General features: G+C 40.5%; 1 protein-coding gene across 1 annotated transcript; it reads left to right on the top strand.

Annotated features, from left to right (window-relative positions):
- Positions 1 to 1,565: 1,565 nt before the first annotated feature.
- Positions 1,566 to 15,320, top strand: LOC129848562 (zinc finger protein ZFP2-like). The gene is made up of 2 exons (XM_055915726.1): positions 1,566 to 2,185; positions 12,116 to 15,320. Exons 1-2 carry the CDS (start codon positions 1,798 to 1,800, stop codon positions 13,252 to 13,254), a joined length of 1,527 nt encoding a protein of 508 aa, XP_055771701.1. The 5' UTR covers positions 1,566 to 1,797; the 3' UTR covers positions 13,255 to 15,320.
- The last annotated feature ends 4,610 nt before the right edge of the window (positions 15,321 to 19,930 follow it).

Here is a 19,930-nt window from a genome sequence, read left to right as displayed (position 1 = left end):
ATTGGATATGACTGAATAATCATCTCAAAGACATTCATACCTAAACTGCACCTTTATTTGCCAAGGTACAGTACATGATCAGTGAATATATTAAATGTACAGGCTACAATGTGGGGATCTCATGCATGGTAATAACTACATGTATATACGACTTGCATCCTTGGCACAACATGATATTATATTCTACTCAATCCATAGGCTTCATTAATGTCATTCAGGCTGTTTAAGTTGAAACAACTGGCTATGATAGCTGAGGTTCATAGCTAGGTTCTGAACTAATATGTATACCAAACGTTTGGGTCCATACACAGATCGGCTAGATAGCTAGCTACACATCCATAGGCATACAGGTATTTTAATCATCCACTGCACAATAAGCAAGAACATAGCTAGCTACGTTATTTCATCTATCTGCATGGTAAATATCAGCAAGGCAAGCTTACAAAATTGTACATTCAATTTGCAGTAAATTCTTCAGCTAGCTAGATTCTATACATCCACTGTTTCCCAAAACGACAGCCTGGTTTGCTGGTTGTTTCAGGAGTTCCTAAAACAACCAGAATTACAATTTCATACTCATGTCACAACACCCATTAAGCTAGTCAGCTAGCTGGCTAATGTTAGCTAGTCAGCTAGCTGGCTAATGTTAGCTAGTCAGCTAGCTGGCTAATGTTAGCTAGTCAGCTATCTGGCTAATGTTAGCTGGGTCAGCTAGTCAGCTAGCTGGCTAATGTTAGCTAGTCAGCTAGCTAGCTAATGTTAGCTAGTCAGCTAGCTGGCTAATGTTAGCTAGTCATCTAGCTGGCTAATGTTAGCTAGTCAGATAGCTTGCTAATTCGCGATTTTCATAAATGAACTTTATGATAAAAAAATGCATAATCGTTTGTCTTTACATTAACTAACATTCCTGTCAACTGTACATGTCTTTTGCATGATTCGTTATGACGTTATAATCCCTTACATTTGCTTCCATCCTAGTATTTCTGTCCACCATCTTTGATTCAGTTCAGTTCTGTGTAGGGGTACCCTCTCTCCTAGTATTTGTGTTCGTCATCTTTGATGTAGTACAATTCTTTGTAGGGGTTCCCCTCTCTCCTAGTATTTCTGTCCGCCATCTTTGATTCAGTTCAGTTCTGTGTAGGGGTACCCCTCTCTCCTAGTATTTCTGTCCGCCATCTTTGCTGAAGAAAGTCTAACAGTCACTAGCGCAGCAGCAGCCTCCCCCGGTCCTAGTGCCGGCCCGGTAAGATGTTTAAGATGCGATGGAACGGTTGACGAAATAAGAAATCCCAGAAAAAATATATTGACTGATATTGATCTATTTAGGGGGGCTAATTCATATTTTAGGACTAGCTAATTCCCTGAATCCTACCCTTTATTTTTTTGTCTGAAATTTACATTTACATTTTACTCAACTATGTCTAGTGACGTCCCTGATTCCTACCCTTTAACTTTTTATAAAATATACATTTTACTCAACTGCGTTACCCACTCCAGTCAGCAAATGGCGGGCTGCGATTTTAAGGCAATGCTGCTACTGTGACGTATAATCTAGTGGACGGAACGCTTCTTTCAATAGCAGCAACAGTTCGTCAGCCACCTCGGTAGCTTGCTAGACAAAATAGCTGAACCAATAAAGCTCTTTAGACGCTTTAGTGTATATTAGCCACTGTATTTTAAAACCACTTCTGTCGCCTAGTTAGTTATCCGTTTTAATTTCATATTTACGGTATTGTTTTTATTCATCTAGCGGGCTGGTTAAGTTAGCATTAGCCTAGCTAGCTAACATCTCCAACCATGAGGTCACTAAGCTACTCTCTTGTTAATGAAGAGAAGGACTGCTGGACGGAGAAAGAAGCTCTCGTCAAAGAGGAGAATGAAGAGAAGGATATCACAGTAAAACAAGAAGTAGAGGGTGAGGCTGTTACAGTGAAAGAAGAAGATAAAGACGTTTCAGTGAAAGAAGAGGAAGACGCGTTCAGATTGAAAGAGAAGGAAGATGTTACAGTAAAAGAAGAGGAGAAAGAGGAGGATGCAGTTTATGGAGTGAAAGAGGAGGAGGGGGAGATGACTGTCTCATTGAAAAAGGAGGTGGAAGAAGAGGAGGAAACTGGATTTCTGGACTTGGTTTCCCAAACGCATCTTAACAATGGTTCTAACGATGAACGGGCCCTGGTTAACACAAGTAAGTACCGTCTTAAAAACAGAGACACAAACTCTGCAGTTGTTGAACTGATGTTTTATTTTTTTATTTCACCTTTATTTAACCAGGTGGCTATGATGTCATAATGATAGTTTAACCAGGTGGCTATGATGTCATAATGATAGTTTAACCAGGTGGCTATGATGTCATAATGATAGTTTAACCAGGTGGCTATGATGTCATAATGATAGTTTAACCAGGTGGCCATGATGTCATAATAATAGTTTGACCAGGTGGCTATGATGTCATAATGATAGTTTAACCAGGTGGCCATGAAGTCATAATGATAGTTTAACTAGGTGGCCATGATGTCATAATAATAGTTTAACCAGGTAGGCCATGATGTCATAATGATAGTTTAACTAGGTAGGCCAGTTGAGAACAAGTTCTCATTTACAACTGCGACCTGGCCAAGATAAAGCAAAGCAGTGTGACACAGACAACAACATAGAGTTACACATGGAATGACATGGAATAAACAATAAACAAGCCAATAACACAATAAGCAAGTCAATGACACAGTAGAAAAAAAGAAAGTCTATATATAGTGTGTGCAAAAGGCATGAGGAGGTAGGCAATGAATAGTCCATAGTAGCGAAGAATTACAATTTAGCAGATTAACACTGGAGTGATAAATGAGCAGATGATGATGTGCAAGTAGAGATACTGGTGTGCAAAAGAGCAGAAAAGTACATGTACAGCTGCAGCGATCGGTTAGCTGCTCAGATAGCTGATGTTTAAAGGTGGTGAGGGAAATATAAGTCTCCAGCTTCAGCGAATTTTGAAATTCGTTCCAGTCACTGGCAGCAGAGAACTGGAAGGATGTGTGGTGTTAAAGGGGAAATCTGCAAATACCACATCGATATTTTGATTTTTAAATTATTTATTTATAGCCATTGATTCTTGAAGAATATAACACATGCCTCATGAGCTTAGTTCAACTGTTTTTACCCCTTCAGAACCCCAAATAAGCTTTTTTTACTCCAATGTTTAGAAACAATGTAAATCAACACTTTATAGCATCAAGATGGTTAACACTATAATGTTGATATCATGGATGGTCAGTCCTTGCATCCATAGGTCTGTCTTTGAATTTGCAAGTAGTTACATTTCTCCACCCCCATCCATCATCTTATTAGCAAAACAGTGGTGGAATTACAGCTTTGTTATTGGTTGATTGATTCTTGTGTGGCTTTTTTAAAGGGACAACCTAGTATTTAAACAGCAACAAAATGGCTGCCCAGAGACTGGGTTTGGTAAACAGCTGAGGGATGGGGGCTGGAGAAATGTAACCACTCTCAAATTCATAGAGAAAGCTATTGTATCAACCGTAACCCAAAACCTAGGGACCTCGTCAAGAAGTTCAGACATCTTGGCATAACAGTTATAAGGTGTTGGCTTGACGGTCGCTGGACCCAGGTTTGAGTTCAGCTCAGGGCTTCCCCACGAATTCACTACACTATGAATACAAGGACTGGCCATCCATGATGTCATAATGATAGTTTAACCAGGTTTCTAGGATATATAGTATATTCTGGAATTCATCCATGATATCATAATGATAGTTTAACCAGGTTTCTAGGCTATATAGTATATTCTAGAATTCATCCATGATGTCATAATGATAGTTTAACCAGGTTTCTAGGATATATAGTATATTCCAGAATTCATCCATGATGTCATAATGATAGTTTAACCAGGTTTCTAGGCTATATAGTATATTCTAGAATTCATCCATGATGTCATAATGATAGTTTAACAGGTTTCTAGGCTATATAGTATATTCTAGAATTGCCAGTGTAGATTTCCTGTAGGGTCAAATTGTTAGAGCTGTTGATAAATCATTGTATAATATTCAGCATTTATTTTCATGGCATTACATCAATACAGCCCAACCAGAAGAGAATAAACTCTTCCTGAACCACCTCCTCTTGCTGTCCTTCATACATTCTGACGTTGCTGGTAATCGGCTACACAAGCAGTCAGCAACCTACATTTGGAGTGCAAATGTATCTTACCATTTCTACTGATCTGTTGACAGTTATGATTTTCATATGTTCATTTTACTGGAACAGTTTCGTTTAATTTATAATAGTATCTCAAACATTGTCTGTGATTAATCTACATTCTATCTAAATGAAAAGTATACAAATCTAAAAGTAACTTTTATTGCCATTGCCACCTATGTAAAAAATAGCCTACATAAAGCCAACAAATAAAAATATTGCAAATAACTGTCCTATAAATCACATGGCCTGTCCATAACGAACTTGAAACATTGTATAAAATATTCTGGGCCCTCAGTTTCCTGTGCCTGTGAGTTCTCGACCGACACAGCTGTAGGCTATTTGTGAAAGTGATAAGAAGTAATCAGGTATTTTATAACATTTCCACTGGATCAGCGCATTACGTTTTTCCCTTTTGTGCCGAGTGGTTATCGAAAGGGCGAGAGCTGAAAATATTTTGAGGAGTTATTCTCATTTGCAATTGATTTTGATTAGACTTTGTTTACTTGCTGTTTGAGGTGAGAAAAAAATGTGCTTTGAGAAGCTCCACAACTCATTAGTGGTGCAGCGTTAAGACAATCAGAAATACTGTCAGACATCCCCAAATGGGCTCATTTATAGATCTACATTAGTGCTCGGGACAGGTAGATTAGTCCTACTTCTATATGTGTAACCAGGTAGACTAGTCCTACTTCTATATGTGTAACCAGGTAGACTAGTCCTACTTCTATATGTGTAACCAGGTAGACTAGTCCTACCTCTATATGTGTAACCAGGTAGACTAGTCCTACTTCTATATGTGTAACCAGGTAGACTAGTCCTACTTCTATATGTGTAACCAGGTAGACTAGTCCTACTTCTATATGTGTAACCAGGTAGATTAGTCCTACTTCTATATGTGTAACCAGGTAGACTAGTCCTACTTCTATATGTGTAACCAGGTAGACTAGTCCTACTTCTATATGTGTAACCAGGTAGACTAGTCCTACTTCTATATGTGTAACCAGGTAGACTAGTCCTACTTCTATATGTGTAACCAGGTAGACTAGTCCTACTTCTATATGTGTAACCAGGTAGACTAGTCCTACTTCTATATGTGTAACCAGGTAGACTAGTCCTACCTCTATATGCGTAATCAGGGAGACTAGTCCTACCTCTATATGCGTAATCAGGTGTGCGTCCTTACTCAACATTGACAGGAGGGTTTCAACCAAAAGACAATTAATAAATTGACAAACCTGACACATCTTGCGGGGTCAGGTCAAATCAAATGTTAATGGTCACATATACACATGGTTAGCAGATGTTAATGGTCACATACACATGGTTAGCGGATGTTAATGGTCACATACACATGGTTAGCGGATGTTAATGGTCACATACACATGGTTAGCAGATGTTATTGGTCACATGGTTAGCAGATGTTAATGGTCACATACACATGTTACTAGATGTTAATGGTCACATACACATGGTTAGCGGATGTTAATGGTCACATACACATGGTTAGCGGATGTTAATGGACACATACACATGGTTAGCAGATGTTAATGCGACTGTAGCAAAATGCTTGTGCTTCTAGTTACGACAATGCAGTAATATCTAACAAGTAATCTAACAAATTCACAACAACTACCTTATACACACAAATGTAAGGGATGAATAAGAATATGTACATATTAATACATGGATGAGCGATGGCCGTGCGTCATTGGCAGATGCAGTAGATGGTATAGAATACTGTATATACATATGAGAGTAATGTAGCGTATGTGAACATTATTAAAGTTGCGTTATTTAAAGTGACTAGTGATACCTTTTATTAAGTCCATTTATTAAAGTGGCCAGAGATTGAGTCTGTATGTTGGCAGCAGCCTCTCTATGTTAGTGATGGCTGTTTAACAGTCTGATGGCCTTGAGATAGAAGCTGTTTTTTCAGTCTCTCGGTCCCAGCTTTGATGCACCTGTACTGACCTCGCCTTCTGGATGATAGCGGTGTGAACAGGCAGTGGCTCGGGTGGTTGTTGTCCTTGATGATCTTTTTGGCCTTCCTGTGACATCGAGTGGTGTAGGTGTCCTGGAGGGCAGGTAGTTTGCCCCGGTGATGCCTTGTGCAGACCGGACCACCCTCTGGAGGGTCTTGCGGTTGAGGGCGGTGCAGTTGTCATACCAGGCGGTGATACAGCCCGACAGGATGCTCTCGATTGTGCATCTGTAAAAGTTTGTGAGTGTGTTCGGTGACAAGACAAATTTCTTCAGCCTCCTGAGGTTGAAGAGTCGCTCTTGCGCCTTCTTCACCACACTGTCTGTGTGGGTGGACCATTTCAGTTTGTCTGTGATGTGTACGCCGAGGAACTAAAAACGTTCCACCTTCTCCACTACTGACCCATCAATGTGGATGGGGGGGGGGGGGGGTGCTCCCTCTGCAGTTTCCTGAAGTCCACGATCATCTCCTTTGTTTTGTTGATGTTGAGTGAGAGGTTATTTTCCTGACACCACACTCCGAGGGCCCTCACCTCCTCCCTGTAGGCCGTCTCGTCGTTGTTGGTAATCAAGCCTACCACTGTAGTGTCGTCTGCAAACTTGTTGGATGCGTGCATGGCCACGCAGTGGTCCTACAGTAGGTCTATGTTGTTGTTAGGTGAAGTTATGGGTCCTACAGTAGGTCTATGTTATTGTTAGGTGAAGTTATGGGTCCTACAGTAGGTCTATGTTATTGTTAGGTGAAGTTAGGGGTCCTACAGTAGGTCTATGTTGTTGTTAGGTGAAGTTATGGGTCCTACAGTAGGTCTATGTTGTTGTTAGGTGAAGTTATGGGTCCTACAGTAGGTCTATGTTGTTGTTAGGTGAAGTTATGGGTCCTACAGTAGGTGTATGCTGTTAGGTGAAGTTATGGGTCCTACAGTAGGTCTATGTTATTGTTAGGTGAAGTTATGGGTCCTACAGTAGGTCTATGTTGTTGTTAGGTGAAGTTATGGGTCCTACAGTAGGTGTATGCTGTTAGGTGAAGTTATGGGTCCTACAGTAGGTGTATGCTGTTAGGTGAAGTTATGGGTCCTACAGTAGGTCTATGTTATTGTTAGGTGAAGTTAGGGGTCCTACAGTAGGTCTATGTTGTTGTTATGGGTCCTACAGTAGGTCTATGTTGTTGTTAGGTGAAGTTATGGGTCCTACAGTAGGTCTATGTTATTGTTAGGTGAAGTTATGGGTCCTACAGTAGGTCTATGTTGTTGTTAGGTGAAGTTATGGGTCCTACAGTAGGTCTATGTTGTTGTTAGGTGAAGTTATGGGTCCTACAGTAGGTCTATGTTATTGTTAGGTGAAGTTATGGGTCCTACAGTAGGTCTATGTTGTTGTTATGGGTCCTACAGTAGGTCTATGTTGTTGTTAGGTGAAGTTATGGGTCCTACAGTAGGTGTATGCTGTTAGGTGAAGTTATGGGTCCTACAGTAGGTCTATGTTATTGTTAGGTGAAGTAATGGGTCCTACAGTAGGCCTATGTTATTGTTCTTGTATTCACACCAATAATACTTTTCAATACTTTGTAGAATCACCTTTTGTAAATGACATAACCGACGTCAAGGATCGGTAGGATAGTCAGTTTTACGAGGCCATGTTTGGCAGTGTGAAGGAGGCTATAGGAAATAGGAAGCCGATTCTAGATTTAACTTTGGATTGGAGATGCTTAATGTGAGTCTGGAAGGAGAGTTTACAGTCTAACCAGACACCTAGGTATTTATAGTTGTCCACATATTCTAAGTCAGAACCGTCCAGAGTAGTGATGCTTGTCGGGCGGGCGGATGCGGGCAGCGATCGGTTGAAGAGAATGCATTTAGTTTTACTAGCATATAAGAGCAGTTGGAGGCCACGGAAGGAGTGTTGTATGGCGTTGAAGCTCGTATGGAGGTTTGTTAACACAGTGTCCAAAGAAGGGCCAGATGTATACAGAATGGTGTCATCAGAGAAACACCCACAGCAAGAGTTACATAATTTATATATACAGAGAGTCAGCCTGAGAATTGAAACCTGTGGCACCCCCATAGACTACCAGAGGTCCGGACAACAGGCCCTCTGATTTTACACACTGAACACCATCAGAGAAGTAGTTGGTGAACCAGGCGAGGCAGTCATTTGAAAAACCAAGGCTGTTGAGTCTGCCGATAAGAATACGGTGATTGACAGAGTCGAAAGACTTGGCTAGGTTGATGAATACGGCTGCACAGTACTGTCTTTTATCGATGTCGGTTTTGATATCGTTTAGGACGTTGAGGGTGGTTGAGGTGCACCCGTGACCAGCTCGGAAACCAGATTGCATAGCGGAGAAGGTACGGTGGGATTCGAAATGGTCAGTGATCTGTTTGTTCACTTGGCTTTCGAAGACTTTAGAAAGGCAGGGCAGGATGGATATAGGTCTACAACAGTTTGGGTCTAGAGTGTCACCCCCTTTGAAGAGGGGGATGACCGCGGCAGCTTTCAGATCTTTAGGAATCTCAGACGATACGAAAGAGAGGTTGAACTGACCAGTAATAGGGGTTGCAACAATGGTGGCAGATAACTTTAGGAAGAGAGGGTCCAGATTGTCTAGCCCAGCTGATTTTTAGGCATCCAGATTTTGCAGCTCTTTCAGAACATCAGCTGTCTGGATTTGGGTGAAGGAGAAGCGGGGGGAGCTTGGGCAAGTTGCTGCGTGGTGTGCAGAGCTGTTAGCCGGGGTTGGGGTAGCCAGGTGGAAAGCATGGCCAGCCGTAGAAAAATGCTTATTGAATTGCTCTATTGTCGTGGTTTTATCAGTGGTGACAGTGTTTCCTAGCCTCAGTGCAGTTGGCAGCTGGGAGGAGATACTCTTATTGTCCATGGACTTTACAGTGTCCCAAAACTTTTTGTAATTAGTGCTGCAGGATGCATATTTCTGTTAGGAAAGTAAAGGCTAGCTTTTTCAAACTGACCGTGTGTATTGGTTTCTGACTTCCCTGAAAGTTTCATATCGCGGGGAATATTCGATGCTAGTGCAGTACACCACAGGGTGTTTTTGTGCTGGTCAAGGGCAGTCAAGTCTAGAGTGAACCAAGGGCAGACGTCAATTGTTGTACAACATCATGGCTACGCTGTTGGCATCACCTTTTGCAGTGGATTTCTGTTGTTGTGGGCCTTTAACCATCTGTCTGTTTATGTTCGTCAAAAGAGAGATCAGGGTCGAGAGTAACGCCGAGGTCCTTCACAGTTTTATTTGAGACGACTGTGCAAGCATCAAGATTAATTGTCAGGTTCAACAGAAGATCTCTTTGTTTCTTGGGACCTAGAACAAGCATCTCTGTTTTGTCCGAGTTTAAAAGTAGAAAGTTTTCAGCCATCCACTTCCTTATGTCTGAAACACAGGCTTCCAGCGAGGGCAATTTTGGGGCTTCACCATGTTTCATTGAAATGTACAGCTGTCTGTCGTCAGCATAGCAGTGAACGTTAACATTAGGTTTCCGAATGACATCACCAAGAGGTAGAATATATAGTGAAAACAATAGTGGTCCTTAAACGGAACCGTGAGGAACACCGAAATTTACAGTTGATTTGTCAGAGGACAAACCATGCACAGAGACAAACTGATATCTTTGCGACAGATAAGACAAGGCCAGAACTTGTCCGTGTAGACCAATTTGGGTTTCCAATCTCTCCAAAAGAATGTCGTGAGCGATGGTATCAAAAGCAGCACTAAGGTCTAGGAGCACGAGGACAGATGCAGAGCCTCAGTCTGACGCCATTAAAAGGTAATTTACCACCTTCACAAGTGCAGTCTCCGTGCTATGATGGGGTCTAAAACCAGACTGAAGCATTTTGTATACATTGTTTGTCTTCAGGAAGGCTGTGCAACAGCTTTTTCTAAAAATGTTTGAGAGGAATGGGAGATTCGATATAGACCGATAGTTTTTTTTACATTTTCTGGGTCAAGGTTTGGCTTTTTCAAGAGAGGCTTTATTACTGCCATTTTTAGTGTTTGGTACACATCCGTTGGATAGAGAGCCATTTATTATGTTCAACATAGGAGGGCCAAGCACAGGAAGCAGCTCTTTCAGTTGTTTAGTTGGAAAAGGGTCCAGTATGCAGCTTGAAGGTTTAGAGGCCATGAATATTTTCATCATTGTGTCAAGAGGTATAATACTAAAACACTTGTGTCTCCCTTGATCCTAGGTCCTGTCAGAGTTGTGCAGACTCGGGACTACTGCTTTGGAGTAATACGCAGATTTAAAGAGGAGTCCGTAATTTGCTTTCTAATGATCATGATCTTTTCCTCAAAGAAGTTCATGAATTTATTACTACCAAAAATAAATTTTGGATTGTTCTTATTTTCCTCAATTAACTTCTTGGAAAAATAGGATGATCGAGCAGCAGTGAGGGCTCTTCGATACTGCACGCTACTGTCTTTCCAAGCTAGTCGGAAGACTTCTAGTTTGTTGTGGTGCTATTTCCGTTCCAATTTTCTGGAAGCTTGCTTCAGAGCTTGGGTATTTTCTGTATACCAGGGAGCTAGTTTCTTATGACAAATGTTTTTCTTTTTTAAGGGTGCGACTTCATCTAGGGTATTGCGCAAGGTTAAATTGAGTTCCTCAGTTAGGTGGTTACCTGATTTTTGTCCTCTGACGTCCTTGGGTAAGCAGAGGGAGTCTGGAAGGGCATCGAGGAATCTTTGGGTTGTATGAGAATGTATAGCATGACTTTTGATGATCCTTGGTTGGGGTCTGAGCAGATTATTTGTTGCGATTGCAAAAGTAATAAAATGGTGGTCCGATAGTCCAGGATTATGAGGAAAAACATTAAGATCTACAACATTTATTCCATGAGACAAAACTAGGTCCAGAGTATGACTGTGGCAGTGAGTAGGTCCAGAGACATGTTGGACAAAACCCACTGAGTCGATGATGGCTCCGAAAACCTTTTGGAGTGGGTCTGTGGACTTCTCCATATGAATATTAAAACACCAAAAATTAGAATATGATCTGCTATAACTACAAGGTCCGATAGGAATTCAGGGAACTCAGAGAGGAACGCTGTATATGGCCCAGGAGGCCTGTAAACAGTAGCTATAAAAAGTGATTGAGTAGGCTGCATAGATTTCATGACTAGAAGCTCAAAAGACGAAAACGTCATTTATTTTTTTGTAAATTGAAATTTGCTATCGTAAATGTTAGCAACACCTCCGCCTTTGCGGGATGCACGGGGTATATGGTCACTAGTGTAACCAGGAGGTGAGGCCTCATTTAACACAGATGTGATTGGCCATGTTTCAGTCAGGCCAATCTCATCAAGATTATGATCATTGACTATAACTGCCTTTGAAGTGAGGGATCTAACATTAAGTAACCCTATTTTGAGATGTGAGGTATCACAATCTCTTTCAATAATGGCAGGCATGGAGGAGGTCTTTATTCTAGTGAGATTGCTAAGGCGAACACCGCCATGTTTAGTTTTGCCCAACCTAGGTCGAGGCACAGACACGGTCTCAATGGGGATAGCTGAGCTGACTACACTGACTGTGCTAGTGGCTATCGGTGTCCTCATTAGCAGGGAGGAGTTTCTGCATTGAAATGATGTGTCCATCGCCCTCGTACCTCAATTTTGTTAAACACAGAAAGGGGCTTATATTGGAGAACAAAAGTCGTCTGGCACACTGCTTAGGATTTCAACAACATGAATAACTTATTTCTAGCCTACAATCATCGACGTTACTACTAATGTGAAAACAAGACAAAATATGACTATTGTTGCTCATTTTAAGACAATTGTCAAATAATTTGAACATTTATTACAGACTTCAATTGTTGTACAACATCATGGTTACGCTGTTGGCATCACTTTTTACAGTAGATTTCCGCTGTTGTGGGCCTTTACCATCTGTCTGACTTTGTTGTTCACACAGGAGAGAGACGGGACTACCGTGGGTCCTCTGGGGAGCCTCAACAACCTCATGATGCTGACAAGGCAGAGAAGAGTTTCTCCACATCAGAACACCTCAAGAAACACCCGCAGAGATCCACAGGGAAGAAATCTCACTGCTGCTCTGACTGTGGGAAGAGATTCACCTCCTCATCAGGAATTAAAATTCATCAGAGAACACACACAGGAGAGAAACCTTATAGCTGTGGTCAATGTGGGAAGAGTTTTGTTGCATCTGGCCTTCTGAAGATACACCAGAGAACACACACAGGAGAGAAACCGTATAGCTGTGATCAATGTGGGAAGAGTTTTGTTACATCTGGCCATCTGAAGATGCACCAGAGAACACACACAGGAGAGAAACCGTATAGCTGTGATCAATGTGGGAAGAGTTTTGTTGCATCTGGCCTTCTGAAGATACACCAGAGAACACACACAGGAGAGAAACCGTATAGCTGTGATCAATGTGGGAAGAGTTTTGTTACATCTGGCCATCTGAAGATACACCAGAGAACACACACAGGAGAGAAACCTTATAGCTGTGGTCAATGTGGAAAGAGTTTTGGTCGATCTGGCCAGCTGACATCACACCAGAGAACACACACAGGAGAGAAACCTTATAGCTGTGTTCAATGTGGGAAGAGTTTTACTCGTTCAACCAGCCTGATATCACACCAGAGAACACACACAGGAGAGAAACCGTATAGCTGTGATCAATGTGGGAAGAGTTTTGGTCATTCTAGGACTCTGACTCTACACCAGAGAATACACACAGGAGAGAAACCTTATAGCTGTGATCAATGTGGGAAGAGTTTTGGTCGATCTGGCCAGCTGACATCACACCAGATAATACACACAGGAGAGAAATCTTATAGCTGTGGTCAATGTGGAAAGAGTTTTGGTCGATCTGGCCAGCTGACATCACACCAGAGAACACACACAGGAGATAAATCTTATACCTGTGGTCAATGTGGGAAGAGTTTTACTTCATCTAGCAATCTGACTGTACACCAGAGAATACACACAGGAGAGAAACCTCATAGCTGTGATCAATGTGGGAAGAGGTACACTGATAAAAGATCTCTGATTAAACATCAGAAAATACATGGAGTTGTTTCATGATATCAATGAATTAATGTCACAATGTAAAATGTTTTAATATTGTAGTAGGAGTATTTTAATGATGTCACAATGTAGAATGTTTTAACATTGTAGAAGGAGTATTTTAATGATGTCACAATGTAGAACCCTAAACGTTTGTCCCCTGTTCTATTGATTTCAACATGATATGGATATTAGCCTCAGGGGGAAAATCCAGGCTCTGAATTGGAAGAGTACTATTTATGTGATTTAACAAAAAGTGACTAACACAAAAAGAGCTGTGTTACACTTACCATGTTGATGACCCACTTGAATCAAAATGCAACACTTCAAAATGTAGCGATCTGTTTTCTACAAATTGTCCTCTAATCAGGGATGTACACATTATTCCCATATTCTGTGTGTTTTTTGAGCTTTTAGTTTTAACAGGACGCGTAACCTCATCTCCCTTCTGTCACACAAATAATTTTCACATGATATCGATGAGTTATGACAAATAAGTGTTGTGTTCCTTTGTTTAGCGACCCCTAAATTTAAATGCATCACTCCAAAATGTAGCTGACTGTTTTCTGCAGGTTGTCCTCTAATCAGTGAGGTGAAAGATATCTCCCATTTCCATGTGTTTTTTTAGTTGTGTTAGTTTCAACAGCACCTACAACCTGATTTCCCCCCTAATCGATATCAGTGATTTATTGCTACTTGTCAAAACAACAGCGTTTCTGGTGCTTGTGCAGTTTATAAGGAGCTTGTTTTAAAAAATATTATTATTGTGGCAGATGTTTGTGTAAATACCACATGTTAGGTTTTCAATTGATCCCAAACTGTTTCTGCATATTGGTTATTGATTTGGACATGTTAAACTGTGTTTTGACATTGGGGCTATCCCACCTAGCAACTATGCAACCAAATATTTAATATTTACATTTCATGTAACATTTGGTAATGGTAATTATTTATGCAACCAACTAACAATTATATTGACATTGTGCTTTTAGAATATCAAGGTTAATTCTCACATGTGCCAAACCAAATGTACGAGAGCATGACATTGGGGACTGGGCCCAGATCCAACAACATGCCTATCTAGTGAACAATGAAAAGAGAGAGAAGCTCTGCAGTGAGGTGGAAAGTTACTACAGATATTGCAGGAGTTTCCTCTTGAAATCAGACATGTCTGTGGTGAGAACAACCTGGTTGCTGATTGTCTCAAGGGTGGGCAGTCAAAATGTTTTGCGTTTAGCCAGTGCGTTGCCATGGATCACAATTTATTTTGACTGTTTTTCCGTATTTGAGATGAGATGAGTTTTGTTTGGGCTCGTTCCAAGGGGACAAGAGTTCTAGAAGTTTGTGAGTTTTAGGTTTCTCTGTGGGAAAAATAAATATTGTTTTTAGTTGTTGTTAGACAGACACCATGTTTATATTGGTGATGGTGAAGCATTGTAGTTGATTATAATGTGACATGGAAGTTGTTTTCTGTTGGTGGTGAGCATTCTCTTAAGCTTTTGGTTTTTCCATTTATGTTTTGAGGTTGGACTTTAGCACGTATAGCTCGTTAGCACGTAGGACGCACTGATTGGTGTCACCTCGTTAGTCAGTATGTGTTACACCTGTGCTGGCTTGTCCATCTCGTTAGTGACAAGGTGTTTCACCTGAGCTGGTCCAGGTTCTATTTAAGAGTGTCTGGCCCAGTGCTGCAGTTGTCTTGATAGATGTGGAGAGTCAACACCTTTAGTTGCTCCACCTTTTTGGTTTGCTTCCTGTCTTTAAGTTTGGTGTGGATTTTTTTCTTTTGTTTGCTTCTTCTTGGGCAGATTTAGTGGGTCTCATGGTTGGTGTCTTTTAGGTCCCAGTTGATTTTACTTGTCAATTTTCAGAGGACACCCCCATAGTGTCTTTCAGAACCCCTCCTAAAAAAACAAGCTTATATTTTGGGTTGGATATTGCATCCAATTAATATTTTAATCAATGGCATTTCCTTAGAATGTTCATTAGTCTTTCAGTTGTTAGTCTTATGTTGTGTACTAAATATTTCTGTATATTTTCATTGTTTTTTCCTGTGAAGCTGTTGTGTTGCATCCATGTCTGAAATGTGCTGTATAAATAAAGCTTGATTTGATTTCAACAAATGAACCCAATGACTGACCAATCAACAGACTCTTGATCCATCTTAGTATGAAAAACAGTATCAATCCCACTTTTCCAGCCTGCTGAAGGCGTGGTGGAGTGGTAAACACGACCCCCGGCTCTATCGGGGGCTTGAGGTGGTCTCTCACAGCTCTGCTGGTGGAGTGGTAAACACGACCCCCGGCTCTACCGGGGGCTTGAGGTGGTCTCTCACAGCTCTGCTGGTGGAGTGGTAAACACCACCCCCGGCTCTACCGGGGGCTTGAGGTGGTCTCTCACAGCTCTGCTTATGTCATGTTCTGTGGCCTTGCTGTTCCATTTCTTGACTGCCCCTGCAACACAGAAAGAAACAAATTGAGTCATATTATATAAAACATTCAAAGGAATGGATATGGAGCATCTATGGCTTCAGTTACACCAGGCACCTAAATGTGACTTCTGTTATCTGATCACTCCAAGCTGAATTCGGTTCAGATCTACCAGGATGGGCCTTTGACAGTCTGGACGCAGTCAGGTCACTGAATATAAATAAGCAATGTAAAGAGATGGGGTGAATGAGTGGGGAAAAGTACATTTGATACAAATTACCTTCATAATATCAAAGAACAAATGTTTGTGTCTGAGGGGAAATTAACTTTCATACAGCCAAAAGGGGTGAGAAATTACACCAATATCAGTGGACAATTTGCACTAATGTAAATAAACACAGATGATGGAACATATTCCCTTTTGCTGACGTGATGAACCACTAAGGGGACATAAATATTTACCATCTAAACCATGTGTGACCTCTCACCTCTCTGGCTGTAGAAGTGTTCTTCCTAACCAGTCCCTCAACAGCTCTCTGACTGAGCTCCACCCTCACTGGGTCTTCAGAGGAGGGGAAGGCTGAGGAGGGATGGAAGGATGAATGGATCAGTCAGTCAATAAAGTGTAGAGCTGCTGTCTATGCTGTCTGACAAAATCACTATTTTAGTTGTTCATTAAAGTAAATAAGGCTTTTTGACTGATCAATACCAACTATCAATCACTTAGATCGTGTATTTTCAGGTAGAGATACATCCTTGGGAAGTCCCTAGCCTGTTGAAGTTGACATTTAAAATGGTTATGGTTAGGGTTTAGGGTAGGGATGTCCCAAGGATCCCGGGTAGCATTCACCATTGTGCATTCTTCTGTCTCTTTTACATAGCAGGTGATGGGTTCTAACTTCTGAACTTGAAAATATGAAATATCCTTATTATGTGAAATTGAATGAAACAATAATGTATGTTGATGCTAATATGATGTACAATATTCCATGATGTTTCTATATGATAACAATACCGTAATATATTTAATATAATGTACAATATTCCATGATATTTCTATATGGTAACAATACCGTAATATATTTAATATGCCATATACTATTTTTTAACAGTTTAACACTAATTAACTTATTAATTATGATTCAACATCACTTCACCGTCTCACCTCATACTGTATTGGAGCAGCAGCAGCTGACTGCCCGGTTCAACGTCAGTTCACCGTCTCACCTCATACTGTATTAGAGCAGCAGCAGCTGACTGCCCAGTTCAACATCAGTTCACCGTCTCACCTCATACTGTATTGGAGCAGCAGCAGCTGACTGCCCAGTTCAACATCAGTCCACCGTCTCACCTCATATTGTATTAGAGCAGCAGCAGCTGACTGCCCAGTTCAACATCAGTTCACCGTCTCACCTCATACTGTATTGGAGCAGCAGCAGCTGACTGCCCAGTTCAACATCAGTCCACCGTCTCACCTCATACTGTATTGGAGCAGCAGCAGCTGACTGCCCGGTTCAACATCAGTTCACCGTCTCACCTCATACTGTATTGGAGCAGCAGCAGCTGACTTGATCGTTGATGCTAATCATCATGTTTGAATCTGAGAGTAAATAGAGCCGACTACAACTCTAAAAATGAAGGGTTCAACTGGAGTTGTTCTCAGATCCCCTAAGAACCGTAGGGTTCTTGGTCAATGAAAAACAGCCCCAAAAGATTCTTCAAAGAACTTGTTAGAAGGTGGGTTCATCGAGGAACCTCCGTTGTTGCTGGACTTCTTCCGGGAACTTCGCAATTACAACTGAAAACGATGGTGACAAGTTTGGATGCGACAACAAGTTTAAAAAGGTTAAGTTGGGTTGATGTTTGGCTCTGAATATGTCTCGAAATAATTTATTATAATAATATAACATGCTAATAATGAATAACGAAGACAATTCTGGTTTTCTGAGAATATCTTCCATAACGTTACTATAGCTAATTAACGTAAATATTAGAAAGCCGGGTTTGACCGTCGGCGTTGTATGAGCTACAGTACAGTACCGTTATCTAGCTAGCTAACGTTATGTCCTAACTAGACACAACCAGGTTTGGATTATTTCCCTCAACTATATTATTTCCCATATATTGTATATCGTTTCCATAAAGCCAACATGGCTTTACACTCATTAACGTAAGTTTCCAATCTAGAGCAGTTCTTTCTTTTGTGATAATGAACTAGCTAACGTTAACTAACTAACTAAGGACGGTGACCTGTCCAGACGAGATGTTACAACGAACTGAATCGTCAATGGAGGTCTTCCTCTTTATATAGCCTGCTACAGCATGCAATACTATTAACTCACAAGGGGGCATAACGTTACATGGACAATACTATCCCATTTTGGAAACGTTACATGTACAATACTATCCCATTTTGGAGACGTTACATGGACAATACTATCCCATTTTGGAAACGTTACATGGACAATACTATCCCATTTTGGAAACGTTACATGGACAATACTATCCCATTTTGGAAACGTTACATGTACAATACTATCCCATTTTGGAAACGTTACATGGACAGTACTATCCCATTTTGGAAACGTTACATGGACAATACTATCCCATTTTGGAAACGTTACATGGACAGTACTATCCCATTTTGGAAACGTTACATGGACAATACTATCCCATTTTGGAAACGTTACATGGACAATACTATCCCATTTTGGAAACGTTACATGTACAATACTATCCCATTTTGGAAACGTTACATGGACAATACTATCCCATTTTGGAAACGTTATATGGACAATACTATCCCGTTTTGGAAACGTTGCATGGTCAATACTATCCCATTTTGGAAACGTTATATGGACAATACTATCCCATTTTGGAAACGTTACATGGACATTACTATCCCATTTTGGAAACGTTGCATGGTCAATACTATCCCATTTTGGAAACGTTATATGGACAATACTATCCCATTTTGGAAACGTTACATGGACAATACTATCCCATTTTGGAAACGTTACATGTACGCAATATTAATTAAATATATATATATGTTTTAATGCTTGTATTTTGCATTCAATTGTTTCAATCCAAACACAGTATTGCTACTCAGCAAAATGTTGCATATAATCTTTCAAGTCAGCCTGATAAAATATTGAACAATTTGTGTACAAAGATATCTTGAAATGTGATATTAGGCCTGTATGGCAGTACTGTTACTGTATGGCAGTACTGTATTGGCTAGTGCTTTCTCCAATATGTTCTTCTATTTTACATTACATTGTATGTCGATGCCATTTATCTTTCAATATTTATTTAATATATATATATATATTTTAATGCTTGTAAGACTATTCTTTGACACATTTTCTCTTCCTTTGAAATTCTTATAGGACAGAACATGGACACAATGCAATTGGGATCAAGAAGAAGGTACAGATCTGTTGTAGGACAGCTGCATTTGAAGTGTACATTTAACCTACATAGCAGTCAATATGTAACGGATGTGAAATGGCGGGTACGCGCTAACAGCGTTTCAATCAGTTACGTCACTTGCTCTGAAACCTAGAAGTAGTGTTTCCCCTTTCTCTGCAAGGGCCGCGGTTGATGTGTGCAGAGGGTCCCTGGTTCCCGCCCGTGGGGACGGTCTAAAGTTATACTGTTACAAATACAAACTGAATCTTCATGGGACAATAGGGAAATCCATTTCACCGTGAGAGTGAAATCCCGCTGGCCTTTGATGGGGAGAACATCCACGCCCTCGAGGACGTCCCCATGTCAGAAAAACACTTATGTTGTTAAGTTACTGTGTTCTGGGGAGAAGAGAAGTTGGGGTGAAGTTACCAGGGCCGGTCATAAAGATGGCAAACTTCCTAACATAACTAAGTGGATACGATATACACACTAAAGCTGAAAAATCTGTATTTAGCATCAAGTCTACAATATTGTTAGTTTACCTATGATTCATTTTTTATGTATGTTGTTTTATTGTACGCATTATTTTATATATTTTAAATGTCATGAAAAGCACTATACAAAGTAAATGTATTATTTATTATGGTCTGACATGTCTGCAGAAATGTTGCAATTTTGTCATGTGTTTTATTTGGTAAATTGTTCTGTAAATATTTATTCACATTTGTGGTGCCACTAAATAAACAATTAATTATTTAAATCAATATTGTTATTAATATTATTAAAATATGTTTTTATAATGGAGGGGTTCTTTGAGGAACCATGATAAGGGGTTCTTCAAAGAACTTATA

The sequence above is a fragment of the Salvelinus fontinalis genome, unplaced genomic scaffold, assembly GCF_029448725.1.
Source record: "Salvelinus fontinalis isolate EN_2023a unplaced genomic scaffold, ASM2944872v1 scaffold_1070, whole genome shotgun sequence".
NCBI lineage: Eukaryota > Metazoa > Chordata > Actinopteri > Salmoniformes > Salmonidae > Salvelinus > Salvelinus fontinalis.
This window is presented reverse-complemented; position numbering and strand designations above follow the sequence as displayed.

What these genes read in the sequence shown, in the direction of transcription:
- LOC129848562 (XM_055915726.1), top strand. Translation starts at nt 1,798, where the DNA reads ATGAGGTCACTAAGCTACTCTCTTGTTAATGAAGAGAAGGACTGCTGG. An exon ending in ACGGGCCCTGGTTAACACAA is followed by an intron (nt 2,186 to 12,115) that starts GTAAGTACCGTC and finishes TTGTTCACACAG; the next exon opens with GAGAGAGACGGGACTACCGT.